At 46.3% G+C, this 18,146-nt stretch overlaps 1 protein-coding gene across 1 annotated transcript in view; it reads left to right on the top strand.

The window, feature by feature from the left end:
• The window catches only part of LOC144762946 (fucolectin-like), a 135,742-nt gene extending 124,324 nt beyond the window's left edge, over positions 1 to 11,418 (top strand). The window contains exons 3-4 of the mRNA XM_078648245.1: positions 9,430 to 9,572; positions 11,345 to 11,418. Of these exons, the coding sequence (XP_078504371.1) occupies positions 9,430 to 9,572; positions 11,345 to 11,418 (217 nt within the window). The remainder of the gene's footprint in view (positions 1 to 9,429; positions 9,573 to 11,344) is intronic.
• Positions 11,419 to 18,146: the final 6,728 nt, after the last annotated feature.

Below are 18,146 nucleotides of genomic sequence, written 5' to 3' on the forward strand. Positions count from 1 at the left end.
GATGCAGAGTAGTCATTCCCATGCCAAAAGCCGCAGCAACACCACACCTCAACATTCTCAACAACCAGCCAGATCGGCGATATGAACAAAAAACAGGCGATAAGGCACGTTAGCAGCAGGAAATTAACACCTGCTCTGACCTGGTGTAAAGTCAGACGGCAGCCTGCACCACAAAAGGGAGCCCCGCCCAGGGCTACATTGGAAGGGCAAAAGACACCATGGAGCCACTCATCATGCAGCCCGGACACCCAAGATGGCCACAACACCCACCACCCCAGGACCCCAACCCCCACCTGGAACCCCCCGACCACCACAGAGCCAGCGCAGGCAAAGACAGCAGACCCCCAGGAAACGCACCAGCCTCACAGACCCAACATCTGACAATGTCACTGTCCACTGAAAGGGACAACATCCTACGCATCCTGACCATCATCGCCTAACAGGCCCACAGCACCAACACAGCAGACAACCAACATCCCACCCCACACCAGGCTGCTGGCTGTGCTGCACCAGTTGGCCTCTGGCACACCCCAACCAACAACCGCCAGAGTCAGAGGAGTCTCACAGCCAGCCACATCCAAGTCCCCCACACGTGTCCTGGACATCACCATCACTCTTGTAACCCAGTCCCCACACATCCAACACAATGCGCAGGATCCGCTGGAGAACAAGCAAGGACCATAGGCCATTGCCGGATGAACGCACGTGTTGGGGGCAATCAACAGCACCATGTCCTACATGTGCCCCTGGTGACACAGCACACAATCACCGCAACAGGAAGCACACGTCAAACATCAATGAGCAGGCAACATCAGAACACCATGGAACCTCCACCAATGTCGCCTAAAAATACACAGCCAGTGTGCATGATTCGTTCATCCTCCGACAGTCCATCATCAACTAGTGTTCCCAGGATGGCACCAAGGGAATTGCACAGCCCCTTGGCAAGTTCCAAATGAAACCCCACTCACCTCAACTCCACAGCCATGCAACTCACAACACTGGCAATGCACACATCACAAAATCACAACCAACATGCACAACAACATGCCCACCCGCCAGACACGGCAAAGCAACTTACAATGGTAACCTGGGAAAGCCGTGAACATGAGCCATCAACTGCATGGCACCTCAGCCACACAATAGCCACATGTGGGGAGAGGTGGCAGCCAGGCATGTGTGAAGGATGCGGTAGAACTATGATTGGGAAAGTACACAATGCCAAGAGTGTACTTGGGGATGTGCTGGACAGATCGCAGTATGCAGAACACACCCATATCCATGGCGACATACACCTCTGGTGTATGGAGTGTAGTGGACAGTGGACGCAACCATGTCACCCCGGCCAGTGGGGGAGTTCGTGGAAATATTGCCTTTTACATCCCCCCTTAAGCCTAGAGTGGAGTGGGATGGCCCGGGGTACGCCAGCGCCAGCGTAGGGGTGTGAACAAAAAGCACATAGCCCTGGGCGTGAACCTCTCCCGGAAAGCCCACGTCTCTGCCAGGGCGGCGCCTCTCACCTGGCCACAAGGCCGACGCCGTCCTCGTGAGCAGAGTTGCCTGCAATCCTGTGCGCCTGCCATACCCCGCCCCGCTGGACCACTAACCCGCCGGGCCCGCCCTTGCACAGCCAGGCCACACTGATCACCTGCCTACACTGGCGTGTGTCAAGGAGGGCCCACCATGTGCCTGTGCAAGTTTCAAGCCCGAGACCCTGCCAGCCTCTCAGACCATCGCTAGCCCCCCGAAACTGGCCCACATCACTCTTTCCTTATTCACATAATACAACGGCGTACTCTTTGGCCCAGTAGATGCCAAATGTAAAATTGTGTTCTGGGTCCTGAATGGCAGTGACCTCAAATCCAGCCCAGCGGCTGCACTACCCGACCCCCCGATCATGGGGCATAGTTCCATATGGGCATCTTGCGACACTTGGTGCCACTAATCCTATTCAACGCCATCCGGCGACACGTGGTGCCACTAACCCTGTTCAACGCCATCTGGCAACATGTTTTGCCACTAAGCATGTTCAACGCCATCCGGATACACATGATGCCACTTACTCTGTCCAACGCCAGCCGGTGACACGTGGATGAGGACCAGGACTACCCTGCGGACCAGTAGGTCCCGCATCCAGCACCTAGTCACGAATCACGAATGGCAGAGCCCACACCAGTGGTCGCACGGAGAGGAGTAAGAGGAATATGTGTCTCAGTCCGCACGAAAGCCGGGTCACAGTCACAGAGGTGACCGAACACGTGGTGCCACTAAACCTGAACCACGCAGGCCGGTGGGGCCATCCAACCTATGGCGGCAAAACTCGGTGAATGGCCTGTGCTGACCGCTGCCTCTGGCCTACACCAGTCAAGTAGGTCACGCATTTGGAACTGAGTCTTGATTACACCATGGCAGTGCGCATCATTGAAGGCAGAGTACAATTCACTATACTTCCTTCGATGTGGTGTCACCAAGTCTGTGCATAGCATAACAACCACACGTGTCTGTGGGCCTACGTGGACTACTGCCCTTGGACTATGCTGCGCACGAGTAGGTCACAGATTTGGGACGGAACATCGATTATTCAAAGGCACAATACATTTCATTGATCCAAGGAGAGGCGTAAGAGGATGACGCATTGCAGTCCGGAGGGAACAGGATCATCGTTACCAAGGTGATCGAACACTACCGACAACTGCCCTGGTGTCACTAACTCTGTGCATCACGAGCCAACGACACGTGGCTGTGGGCCACTGCTGATCTCTGCTTCCGGCCTACACTGCGGTCCAGTAGGTCAATGAGTCTTGATTTAGCGATGGTGGAGTTCATATCAGTGTACAGGCATCATCGCAGACTGCATCTCCTCTCACCACCGGTGCCACGAAGTCTGTTTCCCGACATTCATGGACACTCACTGGTCCTACATTGGCGGTGTCTGAGTCTATGGACTAGGGCCTGCTCGATCTTCACTGGTTGAAGATCGAAAACCGAGTAAAATGTAAGGCGCTTAGTTATATGCATAAGATCAAACACAAAGTGGCACCTAGCTATTTACACACCCTGGTGCATGCTTATTCCCCCACGCATTCCCTTTGCTCTTTTTCCCAAATCTGTTCCCAAGGTCAAACTCTCCAGAATGGGCGGTCGCTCGTTCGCCTACCTGGGGCCCAAGCTATGGAACTCCCTCCCCCTGGTCATTCGATCTGAGGATAGATACATTCGCTTTCGTAAAGCCGTCAAGACCTGGCTTTTCGACCAATAACTGTTCTTGGCCTTCCATCATTCTCTAACCGCATTATCTCATCGCCGGGAAACCGTGTTCGGGTAGCTGTCGCGCTTTAAAAGCTCAAGTAATAAATAAATAAATAAATAAATTCTTCTGAGATATTGGATGGCCCCTGAAGCGTTAGCCTTGGGGTTATCAGTGCAATGTCTCTGTGGCCCTGTGCTGTACGCAGCCTCCGGGCCCAACTGCGTCCCACCAGGGCTCACACATCGAATCGAGTCCTGACCGGCCCGGACCTCACATCACCGCAGGAGGCACACGCCACCACCGCAAGGACCACCTCTAACCGCCATCTGCCAGAGTCGAAATGGTGGTCCTGACAGACTTACCGAGTTGCTCAGACCTGTTGTGGATGCCATCATGGGCCTGATACCCTGCTCAGCACTCCAGGTGCCAGTGACTCAGTGCACCGCAGGCCATTGTCCGTTACTGATTGAGTTTTGTGCTGTGTAGAGGTTGCGTAGCAATGTCACCACAAACAGTGTGGGGGCCCTGAGACGTTCATGGGGAAGATAATGGAGGTCTAACACACCCCACTTCATCTGCATCAGGAATATATCAAAGGGACACAGTCCGAGACTTTCTTCACAAGAGCTTGCTCATTTCTAGTGTCCCAACACCAGTGCACTGCAACTCACAGACACTTCTGTTTGCATGTTTGTTGTCCTCTGGACTTTCTTCAGGTCCCTCCATGTTGCTCAGCAGTTGACTCTGTTATGCATGTGTTTTCTGTTTTTGTTGCACTGGTGTCCAATGTTCAAGGGGTTGCCAGCACCAAAGGGTCTCCTTTGTGGGGTGTGGGTGGTCCCTGAAGGGTGATAGACACCTACGTATGTGTTCTAGTTCGTATTCCATGGGTTCGGCCCCCACGCACACCTGTTGAGCCACCTCCTTTTGGCGTGCTGACACATGGCATTGGGGTGCCATGTGTGGGTGGGTGAAGTGTCGTGAGCCAGCTGTGCTTGCGGGTGCTTCCTGGTGTGGCCTGTTGCAGGCTCTGTGTTCTCCTCTGAATAGCTTGGCTGGCCGGGTCCTGGTGGGGGGTTGCGTGGGATATCCATGGGCTGTTGAAGGGCTTCTGTGTTGACGCTTTGGTGGTCCTCTCCGGCATCACAGATGTGTTTTCTTCTGTGCTCTGCTGGAGGTGTTGTGTGCCCCTCTGCAATGTGAAGATGAGATGCATGTTGACATTGTGTTGACATGTATGTTGGCGCATTGTTCTGGTTTACATGATGATGATTACGCACTTGTATAGCACACGACTACCCGTAGGCATCTCGTCGCTTGTACGAATACCGCCGAGGAACCCTTCCTGGCCTTTCCCTGTGAGGAGCCCACTCCTGGACACCCCCAAGGTGAAGTCAGGCTTCCTCAGCGTTGTTGGGGCCGTTGTAGAGATTAAGCAAGCTATTGCCCAGAGGTACAGAGTGGGACTCATGATTAGAATTGGCACCGAGGCGATAGTTATCAGGTCCGAGGAAATTGAGCCCGAGACCCGCCGAGGCGGGAAATGAACCCTGGTCCCGGCCAGACTACTGCATAAGGGTCTGCCGCTCTAACCATTGAGCCACACTTCTACATGCAGACTGTATGGCAATGCACATTGTGACTGTTTGGGAGGTGCTGGATTCTTCTGCGGGACAGTGTACATTTTGACTACATGACGGATGTGAGATCGTATGCATTCATTTCCATTTCACAGTTTCCAGCTCTGTCAGATGTAGTAGGCATGTTTCTGTGCATGTGCAGCGCCAGTTGCGTCCTCTGTTCTGCAGTGTCGGCTATACGCATTGTACCACATTGTTGTCAATGTGGGTGTGCTGTTATTGCTATGTGTGTGTTCTGCATTGTGCCAAGTATATCTGGGACATAATCCATGGTAATTGAAAGTGTGCAGTGTGCTACACCTCATTGTGCATGTGTGCCATTGTGCCCATCTCCCCCGTCCCCCAGTCTCTATTTGTTGCACCTCCTGATGATGTTGTGTCAGGTCCTCTCGAGCTGTGTCAGTACGCCCTACTCCTTGCACCGCCTCCACACTGATGATTGTGGTCTGGGTTTCCTCCAGCTCTTCCTGTGGCGCTGGACTGCCACCTCCTGATACGGTGGACCACGAAATTCGAACTCACCGTCTCGCCAGACTGGGCGTAACAGGAATGGCCCTGAAATGGCTTATATCCTTTCTGAATAACCGTTCTTTCAGAATCTGGGAAGGTGGTGTGCTGTCCAAATCTACCCCCCTCCAGTGTGGTGTCCCTCAGGGCTCTTCTTTGAGCCCTACTTTGTTCAACATATATATGTCCCCACTGGAGGAGGTAGTGGCTCCCTTTGGGATCAAAACAGTCACCTACGCGGACGACACCCAACTAGTCGTCTCGCTAACCCAACAAGAAGGATGTGTGGATAATCTCTCCGCCTACCTTGCCGAAATATTCTCCTGGATGTCCAGTTCGCGGCTCAAACTTAATGGAGCAAAAACGGAGATCATGCTCCTGGGTCATCACTTTACATCTCTCCCCAAAGCCGCCTGGCCCCTCTGCCTGGGTGAGTTGCCCGTACCAAAGGATAAAATTAAAAGCTTAGGTGTGTGGTTTGAGCCCGACCTAACTTTTAAGACGCAGGCACAGAAAGTTGCAGGCATTTGTTTTGGCCTGCTACGTTCAGTGTGGAAAGTTCTCCCTCTTCTGCCTCCCCAGTCCAGGACACTTTTGATTCAGGGGTTAATATTATCCAGACTGGACTACAGTAATGCCCTTTTTTTGGCAGCTCCCGAAGCTACCATCAATATCCTTCAACGGGTGCAGAATGCTGCAGCCAGGATGCTTGCGGGTGCCTCAAGAAGATCTTTGGCTAGACCGGTTTTGAGAGCACTTCACTGGCTGCCAATACGCGAAAGAGTCATCTTTAAATCGCTATGCATCACCCATAAGACTCTTCAGGGTAAAGGACCTCCGGTCCTCAGGAGCCTGATTTGCCCTTATAAATCATCTCGAGCTCTCCAGTCGGACCTTGGAAATTTTGCTAAGGTTCCCAGAGTTAGGAAGGCACGCACAGGGGGTGCCGCTTCTCTGTAAATGCGGCAAAAAACTGGAACTCTCTCCCCAGTCGGATTCGTACCAAACCCTGTTATTTTAAGTTTCGAAAGGCCCTTAAAACATTTCTTTTTCCTAAGGACTCTTAATTATCGGTACCCTCTTCAGTTGGCTCTTGTTTCTATTTTTGTTAGCGCTGGGACGCTTTCGGGCAGCCATGGGCTTTATAAATCAAATTTCATTTTATTCATTCCTGTCGCCATTGCTGCCTTCCTCTTGTCAGTGGGTTTGTGCCTGGTTTAGGTTGTCACGTAATGCCGGCGCCTCTTGGCCTCCTCTATTTGCCTCCTCGGCACTCCGACTGCATTCCAGGTGGCCTGCTTGTGGGTCAGTTGCTGGTAGGGTTCTGTCACCTCCATGATGCTGGTCTTGTTTTCCTGTGGTCTGCACCCCGTCTTCCTCCCCCTCTTCTCCTTGGCCTTCCCGGACCCCATTGTTCCTTGCTGGTGGTCTGTGGGGGTTGTGCGGTTCGCGTTGGCCTCTGTGCTGGGTCAGGGTGCATCCATGTTGCTACGTGCTTTGGCTTGTTTCTGGTGTGTTGTTTCTGTGGTTTTTATGGTGCATTTTCCCGCCAGACGCGTGGGATTTGCAGGCTTGTGGCTGGTTTTCGCTACTTTTTGTACCGCGATTGGCCTCATCGCATGTTTTTTTGCATTCCCATATCGCATTGTTGCGGCGTGGCGTTGATTTTAACGTGGATATTTGATGCGTTTTCTGGTGACTATCGCATGTTATCGCCATGGTGTGAATTCCACGTTAACACAAATCTATTTTCCCGCGATTCGATGCGATGTTGAAAGTTGCATTACGCTACTCTTGCGGTAGTTATCAAACTTTCTTGTGAATATACCCAAAAGTGTCTAATCTCAGAATCAGCGGTGAGACAGAATGACCTATCTTCTTGGAAATGGCAACATTTCAGGTAGCAGCCAATCAAGCCTAGATAAAAGTATCACTTTTTGATACACAAACATTTTTGTTCTCATCTATTTCTGTTCTAAAATTTTGACCCAATTTCTATAATTGTGCTTTTTAATCAACTGTGACTACTGTAATTATTATTCAGCACTCTAACCGGCCTGTGGCAAGGTTTGTGCTATATGAGAATAAAAACACATCTAAAAAATTCTTAACTGTGGTGTGATACAAGTCACATTTAGGTTTGGGATTAAGAATGCCATTGGTATGCCAAATCCCGAATCCATTGTAATGGGTACAGGTGAGATTACTTGTTTTATGACTGATGACATGTCAGTGTCATTCTACAGAAATACATTTGTGCCTCTAAAGTATCCCTCCTTGCACAAAATCAATCCCGATCAAAACACCGGCACCTTGTGAATTGCATGAAAGATTCATAATCATGGGTCACTGGGCCCCCCCTGCACATCATCCAGTTCTCTGTTTATGCACTTCACAAGTTGCCTTTTCTGCATTGAGTTTTGTAGGGTTGTAGCTTTAGGTACAGCTATTGGTCTATGTGCATTGACCCCTGTAAATGTACTTGCATGTGTGAATGTGTACATGTAGGTCTGTTGAACTTTAAGAAAATTATTGTATGTGTTTTGTCCTATGAATATGTGTGCCTGCTGCATGTGTGCAGGCATGTCATGGGTCTCCGTGCATCACCGGTGGATTGGTCGTACCGGCCACCGGGCGTTTCCCCGGGAGGCTGGAAGGGTGAAGAAGCTGGTTTTGTTACTGAGGCTCTTTTTGTAGCAGTGCAGCAGTTTTGAAAGCACCTGCTGCAGAGTTCCTTGTATAGCCAGTGGCTTTCCATTAACAATAAAAGTGTCAAGATAACTCTGGTGATTAAAATGCCTGCTGGAGCGAGATTGGAGTTTTGTCTAGTGGCAATTTTGGTTAAGCTAATGTAGCTCAGAGGGTTTGTTTTTTTGGGACTAACAACTGTAAGGTCCATGATTTTCTGCCTTACCTTGTTAAGTAATGTTTGCTCACATACTTGTACAGTCTTAGTAGCTGATTATGTTACCCTCTCTTACCCCCTTCAATGTCCCCTTTACGTTGTTCTTCCCTTCCATTACTGTGAAGCGCTCTGATACCCTTTGGGGTCTTGTTCACGCTTTACAAAATTTTAAAATAAATAATATGCCTGCTGCAAAGGACGTGTACCATGCAGATCACAGAACAGAATTTTATTTGCAGTGCTTAGTGGGTAACTGCTTTTGTCACAGAGATCTTTTTGTTATTGTACAGTTCATCAGTTACAATCAATCTAGCAGTGAGCTATCACGTGTCATCAAGGAGTTACATGCAGAAAACATGGTACAGGATAGATAGCTATATTTTTTTCCCAGTCTTCCATTAACCTAGTATTTCTCAAAAGGGCTGGTTTGGGAAGAAATACATTCTTATAATTAAAGCTAACCCTAACCACTGTGAAAAATGCCTACCAGTATGGATGACATGAATCCTACACCTTGTAATTCCCTCTGTCTTTCTAGAGCTTTCTATACATTGATTTACAAACGTATTTATTGTCCCTGTATTTGTGTGTGATGTAAAGTGCTCAGACACCCTACACTGGTATCAGAAGCGCTATAAAACTAATTAAATCCATGTGAGAGAGGTGCTGGGGAGACATGAGGGGCTCTGTTGGAGGGTGATAGTGAACGAAATCCTTGCAAGGCTCCAGGGATGATTGTTGTATCCTGGTGCATTGTGAGGTCATCATGTACTATGTTTTAACAACATTAAATATAGAATGAACACAGTGTTGTAGAATGTGTCATTTTTTGCCCAAATGTTTTTGGGAGGCGAACCCCCCCAAACCCTCCTTGTAGTAGTCGGGCTCGCTCTATGACCTCACTGTGCACCATACAGGGGCTTGTCTGACAACACTTGCCAGGGCTGCTTTGGGTCCCGTGTCCGGCCCTGCTGCTGTGCATGAACAAATCAAAAACCTTACTTGTCTTAGTCAACATATGCTCTGCAATGGCCTTGAATAATTTATATATAAACAGATCACAGGAATGCAGATTGTTTCAAACTTTAATGAATTATTTAACCATTGTCTGTGTATTGCTTCCCCAGGTGCGCCTACATTTCCGGAATTGGAGCTGGCGCCACCCAGACATTCTACTGCCATGGAATGGTCGGTCGTTATGTGAACGTCATTATTCGAGGCCGACAGGAGTGGCTTACGCTTTGTGAAGTGCAGGTCTTTGCTGAACCGGAATTACCAAATAATGGAAAATAAGAACAATTAATCAAGATCCTATTTTAGCCATATTCAATTTATTTACAAATGTAATTGAGTATTCGAGCACTCCTGAATCAATGTATTAAATACACACCAATTGTTCTTTAATTGTTGTAGCGTTAACTGCTAGTTCAAATTACCACACTGAAATTATGCTGTTCATTATCTTTCAGTCGTTTAATTTCATTCAATTAATTTTCGTTCATTTCATTCTGTTCATTTTTATATTCTGGATTTATCTTTGTTAATTTGATTCAAAATATTTTCAAACGTTTCTTTTAGTTTAATTCAATAAAGATATAATTGCATATGGTTTTTCATACAGTTATTCATATTCTGCTATGTGACCATAAACTATTAGGGCACTTGTTAGAAAACGGACACACCAAAACGCATTGGGGCAGATTACAAGAACTGACGCATGTCTGTATTTTAGCAGAGATGCGCCATGCAAAAAAACCTTGTGCCACCATTTAGAATGCGGTACAAAAGGGGGTGGTGATGGACGGAGCATCTGAACCAATCAAACACTCAGTCAACAGATCTGGGTTTAATCCATCACCGTTCTTTAGCCCACTCTGCCACCCCAGTTCAGACATGGCCACATGCAAATCAGTCTGAGCCTGTGCCTCATGGGAACAGTCCAGCCCGAACTGCCAAGCCATGCCTTCCCTGGACCGAAAACAAGCTTCCTAGGACCGGTTACTGGCATTCCAGCCGTCTTCAGCCTGGCTTGTTTGAATCCAGTGGCAAAGTGAGCAAGGGATTCACATCACATCTCTCTAGATGCATCACGTTGTAAATGTGTTGCAACCTGTCGCATTGTTTACAACGCCACTGCGTCACATAAGTGATGCAACGGCGGCATAAAAGTGTTGCAAGGGGCTTGTAAATCTGCCCCATCCTTTTTCTTGGTTTTGTAGAATGGAATCACTAGTAAGTTAACACGTTAACACTATCAAGCTATTTGTGTTGTTCTGTATTGTGAGTGTGTGGCTGTGTGTGTGTGTGTATACTCCAACCAAGCACCATAAACTGCAGCAATCCTGTATCCCAGCTCTGCCTGCAATTCAGGAAATGGCCTGACCTCAGAAAGGCTGCACAGACCCCCTCCACCTGGCTGCCCATCTATTGTCTTCATACCTGAACAAGCCCACACCAGGCCCCTATCGACACCCTGAGACACTGACTCAAAGTCTGACTGAGAACCCATTTGTACAACTAATCTTTCCTAGGCCTTTGCTGACATGTTTTTAACAGTAGTGTAACCAACTTTGCCCCTGACGTACTGGTCTTCAGAGGCACTCATCTTAAAATGCCGATTTCACCCTCGTCACTGAGTATTTCAGAAGGAATACAAGAGGCAGTTGACTGTTTCTTTACCCCACCCTTCCACCTCATGGCTCAATCTATTCCTCAAAGAATGATTGAGTGGAAGACAAGTGTTCCAAAGGGGTGTTGTGAGTTGTACATGGGGATTACATACATTCCACAGTATTTTGTAGCTTGCACAACATGTATAAAACCTTGTCAGAATAAAGGTATTTTAAACAAAAAAAGTTCACAACTTTTCATGGGCTAGCGATCATAAGCTGCTGCTGACAGACAGACACACCTCACAGAATACAGTCATCCCAATACTCATCGAGTAAATAAATTAGTTTGATGGACACAATGCTGACATATTTACTGGAAAGCAAACGTGGTTATCTTATTTGCACAAATATGAGATATGTATCTGACTCTTTGATAAAGTCTCTACCATCAGTTCCGGGTGGAGACACTCCCAACTAGGAAGTTCACATGTAAATGGTCATTAGGTACAGGGGACAAGTGTCCGTTTTGTCCTGAGCACATTGAAGATATTAACCACATTTTTTATGTTTGCCCTGCCTACCAGCACCCTCGAAGTATGTGGCTTAAACCCCTATGTAGATCTCTAGGGACCAGCTCTCTACTTGTCGCCAACAGGCTATTGAAAACTGGATGCAATGATATTGCTGTCACAGGGGTTGCCAAGTTTTTGAGCTGGTCTTGGGCTATTCAGGAAAAAAGAGGGGGTCTTCTGAGCTAAATATCGTTACCTTATCGTACGGCTTGGTTGAGTTTTTAAGGCTTCTTTGCCTGCTTCTATGAAAAGTCTTGTGTATATGTACATATTTAATCTAGTCTTATGAATTGTTTTATATTGTGACTTCTGTAATTTTATTTTTATGATGGATTTGGTACTTTTTAATTGAGAGATTCTATGATGAATATTGTTGCTTTGTACTGAATTTTTATAGATTTTCTGTCTTTTAAGATGAACAATCACAATAAAGACTTTTTGATAATGATGATAATGATAAAGTCTCCATTGCACTGTACCCTTTAATTAAAATTTTCACCAATATTAATGGTGTGTAAAACCGAGGCAGCCTGGAAAAAATGCCCAATTCACATCTCATGCTCATGATTGAGCTGTAATGACCTTATAAACTGGCATTCATCACCTGGTCAGATCTTCACAGAGCCTGTATCAGAGGCCTGCGGTCAAGGACCATAGACAGGGGTAGAAAAGTTTCATCTCTGTAGGATAGGGAATGTACTGGGGGGAGGAAGAAAAGGTGGAAAGACCAATGCACAGGAACCTTTACATGGGAACATACCCACGTATAAAGAACGGTTTTGAAATCATTATACAGAATGGGGCAGAAATGTGTGCAGCACCTTAACACTTTCCTGTGTTCACTGGGGCTTTGGTGAGCTTGTTTTCATTTTTTGACTGAATGCCTGGTAGAGGATATCACGCTTCCATTAGACAACTTAAAAAATGACTCTATATATCGTGTGATTGTCAAAATAAAACATAGGGTGCAAACATGCACTACTGCACACAAGGTGAGTGATGGTGAATAGGGTGGATGCAAGCACTGTGATCCACACTCAAACCTCTACAATCATTAAATGCTGAACTATTTGAGAAGCTCATAAAGACATTCACCTGCACGCAAGACACCTGCTTTGCGACGACATAAGGACCTCACGAAGAGCAAAACTTAAAACAGATGTGATCCCAAAGACGGGTTGCCATATTGGACCACTAATGTTGGCCATTAGATACTACCAGAACAGCAGAGAGCAAAGCCAATGTCAGAGTCAGTAAAATATCCATTTCCACAGAAAGCTGAAGAGACGAAGACCTACTGGGTCTAACACCACTGCTGATGAATCAGACTGAAGTGAGTTGCCATGGCAGAAAAACACATACAACAAGTAGACCACAACTTACAGCTGCAATCTTCTCTGTCTCATAGGAGAACATACCACATAGTCTTCAAATGAAGTACCTCACGTGCAGGGAAACAATGACTAGGCAACCTCAAAACAAATGATGACCATCTATAAAACCATAATGAAATATAGCAGCCGGAAAATCTTGTCCATGAGGCCTCACAAAAGAGATCCCTATCGCTAATCACAGTGTCATGGTGTTCCAATTTATAACAACAATGTCAGTACAGCATCATAGGACCTGTTAGATTTGGGGGTCTCTAGTTGGCATAGGGAGGTAATTGTGACAAATAGGGACCCTTCCCTCTAGTCAGGGTAAGGGGGTACACTCCTAAAATAACCCCTGCTCACCCACTTGGTAGCTTGGCACAAGCAGACACGCTTATCTCAGGGGCAGTGTGTAAAGCATTTGTGAACACATACAGTAATCAAGTGACAATACTACAGATGGACACCACACAAGTTGTATATTAAAAATAAGTATTCTTTTAAATGGATTTAACACAAGACCACAAACGACAAACATCCACAATACTGTACTGAATTAGCTTAGTTCTCTTTAGATCTTAAAATGCGGCACTTTGAGTCAATGTACCTTCAGATGCGTAACACTTCTACAATGAAAGTGTTGCAGGGATGGTGATGCAGTAGTACCTTACAAGTGGTAATAGAATGATAGCATCCATCACCATTCATTTTATGACAAGTGGGCACGCCCCCCGGAAGTGACGTAGGAGCGGGAAGTCCCACCCCGGAAGTCCCTCCCCAGAAGTCCCTCCCCGGAAGTCCGGGGCCGGAAGTCCATGGCCGGAAGTCCAAGGCCGGAAGTCCAGGGGCTGGAAGTCCAGCCACTGAGGGTTGGTTCCTGAAGGGCAGCCGCAGAAGTGGGGCGGGCGTAGTGTGTGAGTGCCCTTTACACAGGAATTAATGGATGTGTGTCAATGGTGTAGAGTGGTGGTGTGGGGTATCTAGGACTATCAGCAAGGCAGCTAGTAGGGCCTACAGGGGTGTTTAGGGTTGTGGGATGGATGAGCAGAGACTTACCTTTGTGCGCCATGTTTGTTGTGCCAGCAGGGACATGTCTGGGCATGCAGGGGCATGTCTGGGTATGTCCATCGGCTAGTAGCGGCTTCAGGCTGATGTTGCATGAGCAGCGTCGAGGTCCATCTGGGGAATGGGAGCCCTAGAGTGTTGCGTGGTCTTTTTTTGGGAGATAGGCCATCCCGCCAGGAGGCGTGCCTGATGCCATTGGAGTACCTGAGTGGTGGCTTGAGTCATGGGGGCGTGCCATGGGCAGCAGAGGGTAGGAAATCCATTGGCCGCTGAAGAGGCAGGAAGCTAGCTAGACCTTTTGTTTGCTGGGGCAGTAATTTTGCCGCCTAATTTTAAGAAGTCTCTGATGGAAAATGGCAGCAGTTATGAAAATAAAATAAAAATAAATAAAGACAAGTGTTGTGCAATTATGGCTTCTTTCTGCGTGGGAGTAATGTATTAGGGATGATAAACATGGACAGTATGTAATCCAGCAGCTGGGGGCCTTGTAACATGCCAGGGCACTGCTTTGTAACATGGTGGAGTGTGCTGCAGCAAGCCTAAACATGTAGTTTTCCAATGCTATATTTTGCACAGCCTAATAGTGAAGTCTCTGGTGTAAAATGATGCCAGTTATGAAATGGAAAATAAATAAAATAAAAAATAAATGAAGACAACTGTTATGGAACTGTGGCTTCTTTCTACGGGGGAGTAATGTGTTAGGGCTGATAAACCGGGGACCAGTACGTAAGGCTGCTGGGGGCTGTGTAACAGGCCCTTGCAGGGTCTTTAACAGGGTAATGTGTTGTCAAAAACCTAGACTGTAAGCTTGCTGGGGCAACATCAGGCACAGCCAGAGTTGAAAGTCTCTGATGTAAATGACACTAATTATGAAAATAAAAAATAAATAAAGGCTTGTATTATGCAACTGATGTTTAAAGTCTCTAAGGAGGGGGGCGTCTGGGGAAGTTGGGGAAGGGGGGATTGAAGGGGGTCGTTACTTTTTCCTTTGTTTATATTACTGTCGTTGTTCTTGGCATCTTACCGCACCAGCCTCCAGCATCTTAGGAGGGCGGACCTAGCACCCGGTGTGATTGTATGTGTTGAGCTGTAGTACTCGCTTCGAACAGTAATAGTCCATGTTTTCTGTATTGTATTTCTATTATGCAATAAAAAGATTTAAACCTAAAGTCTCTAATGTAATATGATGCCAGTTATGAAAAGGAAAATAAATCAAATAAAAAATAAATGAAGACAAGTGTTATGCAGTTGTGGTTTCTTTCTATGTGGGAGTAATGTGGTAGGATTGATAAACAGAGGTTACTATGTAAGGCAACTGGGGGCTGTGTAAAAGACACTTGAAGGGTTCTTTAACAGGGTAATGGGATGTCCCAAACCTAGACTGTAACTTTCCTGGTGCAACACTATGTACAGCCTATTTGAAAGTCTCTTATGTAAATGACACTAATTATGAAAAGAAAAAATAAATCAAGGCTTGTGTTATGCAACTGATGTTTAAAGTCTCTAATATACAATGATGCCAGTTATGAAAAGGAAAATAAATAAAATAAAAAAATAAATGAAGACATTTGTTATGCAGTTGTGGTTTCTTTCTACGTGGGAGTAATGTGGTAGGCTTGATAAACAGAGGTTAGTATGTAAGCCAACAGGGGGCTGTGTAACAGACACTTGCAGGGTTCTTTAACAGGGTAATGTGTTGTCACAAACCTAGACTTTAAGTTTCCTGGTGCAACATTATGTACAGCCTATTTGAAAGTCTCTTATGTAAATGACACTAAGTATTAAAAGAAAAAATAAATAAGGACCTGTGCTATGCAACTGAGGCTTTGACTCTACGTGTGAGTGTGGGGACATGGCTGAGAAACATTGCATTCTTATACAGCATGTGTTAGGGTTCAGCAACATGTACAGGCATATTTTTGCAATGGTAAAATAGGCTGCTGCAGCCCAGAAGGGGATGGATGGCGCAAGTTGCACAAAAGGCGACAAACCAACCCGGCCTGGAGATGTAACATGATGGAAAAATGCTGGAGCAACACAGAAAGAGCAAGACGAACAAGAGACTCTCAAGAGCGTCAAAACTAAAATGTAAGTTTGCTGATGTAACATTTTCAGTGCCTAATTTTTAACCGCCTAAAAGACTGCTAAGACAAGAAGAGGCTTCTACGTGGGGAGAGAGGTGGCATGGACTGATAAACATGGGAGTCTTGCAAAAGGTGGCGCCGTGGGTCTGGAAATATGCACAGTCATGATGTTCTTAGACAGAGAGAGGTCGGTGAAAGTATGACATTTTTTTAAGGCACGCTTTTAACACCTTGGGAGTGTGCAGAGAAAAAATTGAAATAGGGACGTAACGACACTTGCACTCTGACATTTGTTGGAGCACCTAATTATATCTTTGCGGGTAAACAGGCTTTGGCAGAAGACTACAGAGTTAACATGGCGCAGAGGGGAAACAGCCACGCTGATGAAACACACTCTATACTTAATGTGAGTAGCTATGGATTTTGTTTTTATTCTATAAGGCAGTTCTGGTATTTGTTAAAAACTTTAGACAAGGAATAACTGTAAAATAAGCATGCATATAGGTATTATTGTAGTACTATGTCAAAGAGACCTAACAGCTTTAAGAGGGTAAAAATTACAAAATAAAACAATGCCTTTTATACACATACCTTAAGTGTTGGTGGTCTCCGGCGTCTGCTGTATTACAAGAGGCCAGTTGTGGTAGGTGCACTGGCTGCTGCTCTGCGCACTTGTTCTACACCAGACACAACATTTCATTGACTGCTTGCCTTCTCCTGCTGCATCTTCTGGGAGCACACTCCTCAGCATACTGATACAGGATCTTTACAAAACACAGCTAGCATTCCAGTACTTGTAGTGCTGGCTATTCTCAGACTCATACTGTTTAGGGGCAGTACAGTAATGTTATTGAGAAATCGACAATGACAATACTTCCTATCAACATTCTATGCATGTTTGCATTCATTTGAGAAGACTACTTATGTTTTCAGGGTGAGTGTGAAAACATCAGTTGATGCTGTTAGTCTAGTACATTTGTATTTACAGCAGCCAGGATACAAAGTGCTCATCCGAGGGCTCAGACAACACCATTGCATTTAACAATTATAGACGTGGCATTACATACCTCAGCACCCTGCCATTGTATCCCCTTATTTGGCACCGCTGATAGCCTCCTCGTGATTGCCTTCTGTTCAATCCACTGCAGTATTGACTACACTTGTTTATTGTAGTTTTACTGCTTTGAGTCCATGTCACATGGATACACAGGTTTTGCTCTCTTGATCTCAGTTGCAAAAATTGTACGCTGTCGACCATTCTTTGCAGTGGCTAATTTGTAAAAAATAAGTGCTGGGGCTCTTGTCAGGAGGCAGTTTGCACCAGCCCATTTCTCCTGTTAGCACCGCCTAAAACAGAACCAACTACGAAAGTGGGGAGAGGATGTGGCGTAATGGCCAGAGTTGCTGACTTCGGCACATGGGAACCAGGTTTGAGCCACGGCATCGGCCAAATATCCTGTGATTCGGACAAATAACCTAATCTCCCTATGCATAAATGAATGTGTCCTTAACTGGTGCTAATGAAAAGCACTGGAGTTGATGATTAAGCGCCGGCTGCGCACTGGAAAACACCTGCTCAAATTAAGCACTGATTCTTATGCTTCTTTGTGCTAGAGCTAAAACATACATGAACCTGTCAATCTGTGGAAACTATTTCTTAATTAAAGTGCCTTGAAGTACATGTGCTGAGGCAGGAGGACAGATCCATACTCCCATACACAGAGTATACTCCTTGTGTTTTACATTCCCAAAGGTACCATCCAGTGTAGATAGAAAAACACAAACTTGTTTTTGTCCACACCTATATCACTCACAATTACCAACAACTGGTGCCCCCCGGGTGTTGGAACTAGGGGTGCAGCAGGTACTACAACACCCCCAGACGTGGAAGGAGTTAAGAAAGGTGATGGAAAACAGTGAAGCCTTTCAATCTGTGAAATTTGCAAACAGCATTAGCTGTGTGCTCAAAAGCAGTGAAAGATCAATGAAAATTAAGGAGAGCCCGGAGAAAAAACGTATGCCACTCTTGTGAGAGTGTGATATCAGATTACAAGAACGAGGCACATGAAAGGCACTAATGTAACCAATAGCTCCTTTTTAAAGTTTGCCAACATCGCAAACAAGAATCATTTGAGTCT

Source organism: Lissotriton helveticus, chromosome 6, assembly GCF_964261635.1.
Source record: "Lissotriton helveticus chromosome 6, aLisHel1.1, whole genome shotgun sequence".
NCBI classification, from domain to species: Eukaryota; Metazoa; Chordata; class Amphibia; order Caudata; family Salamandridae; genus Lissotriton; species Lissotriton helveticus.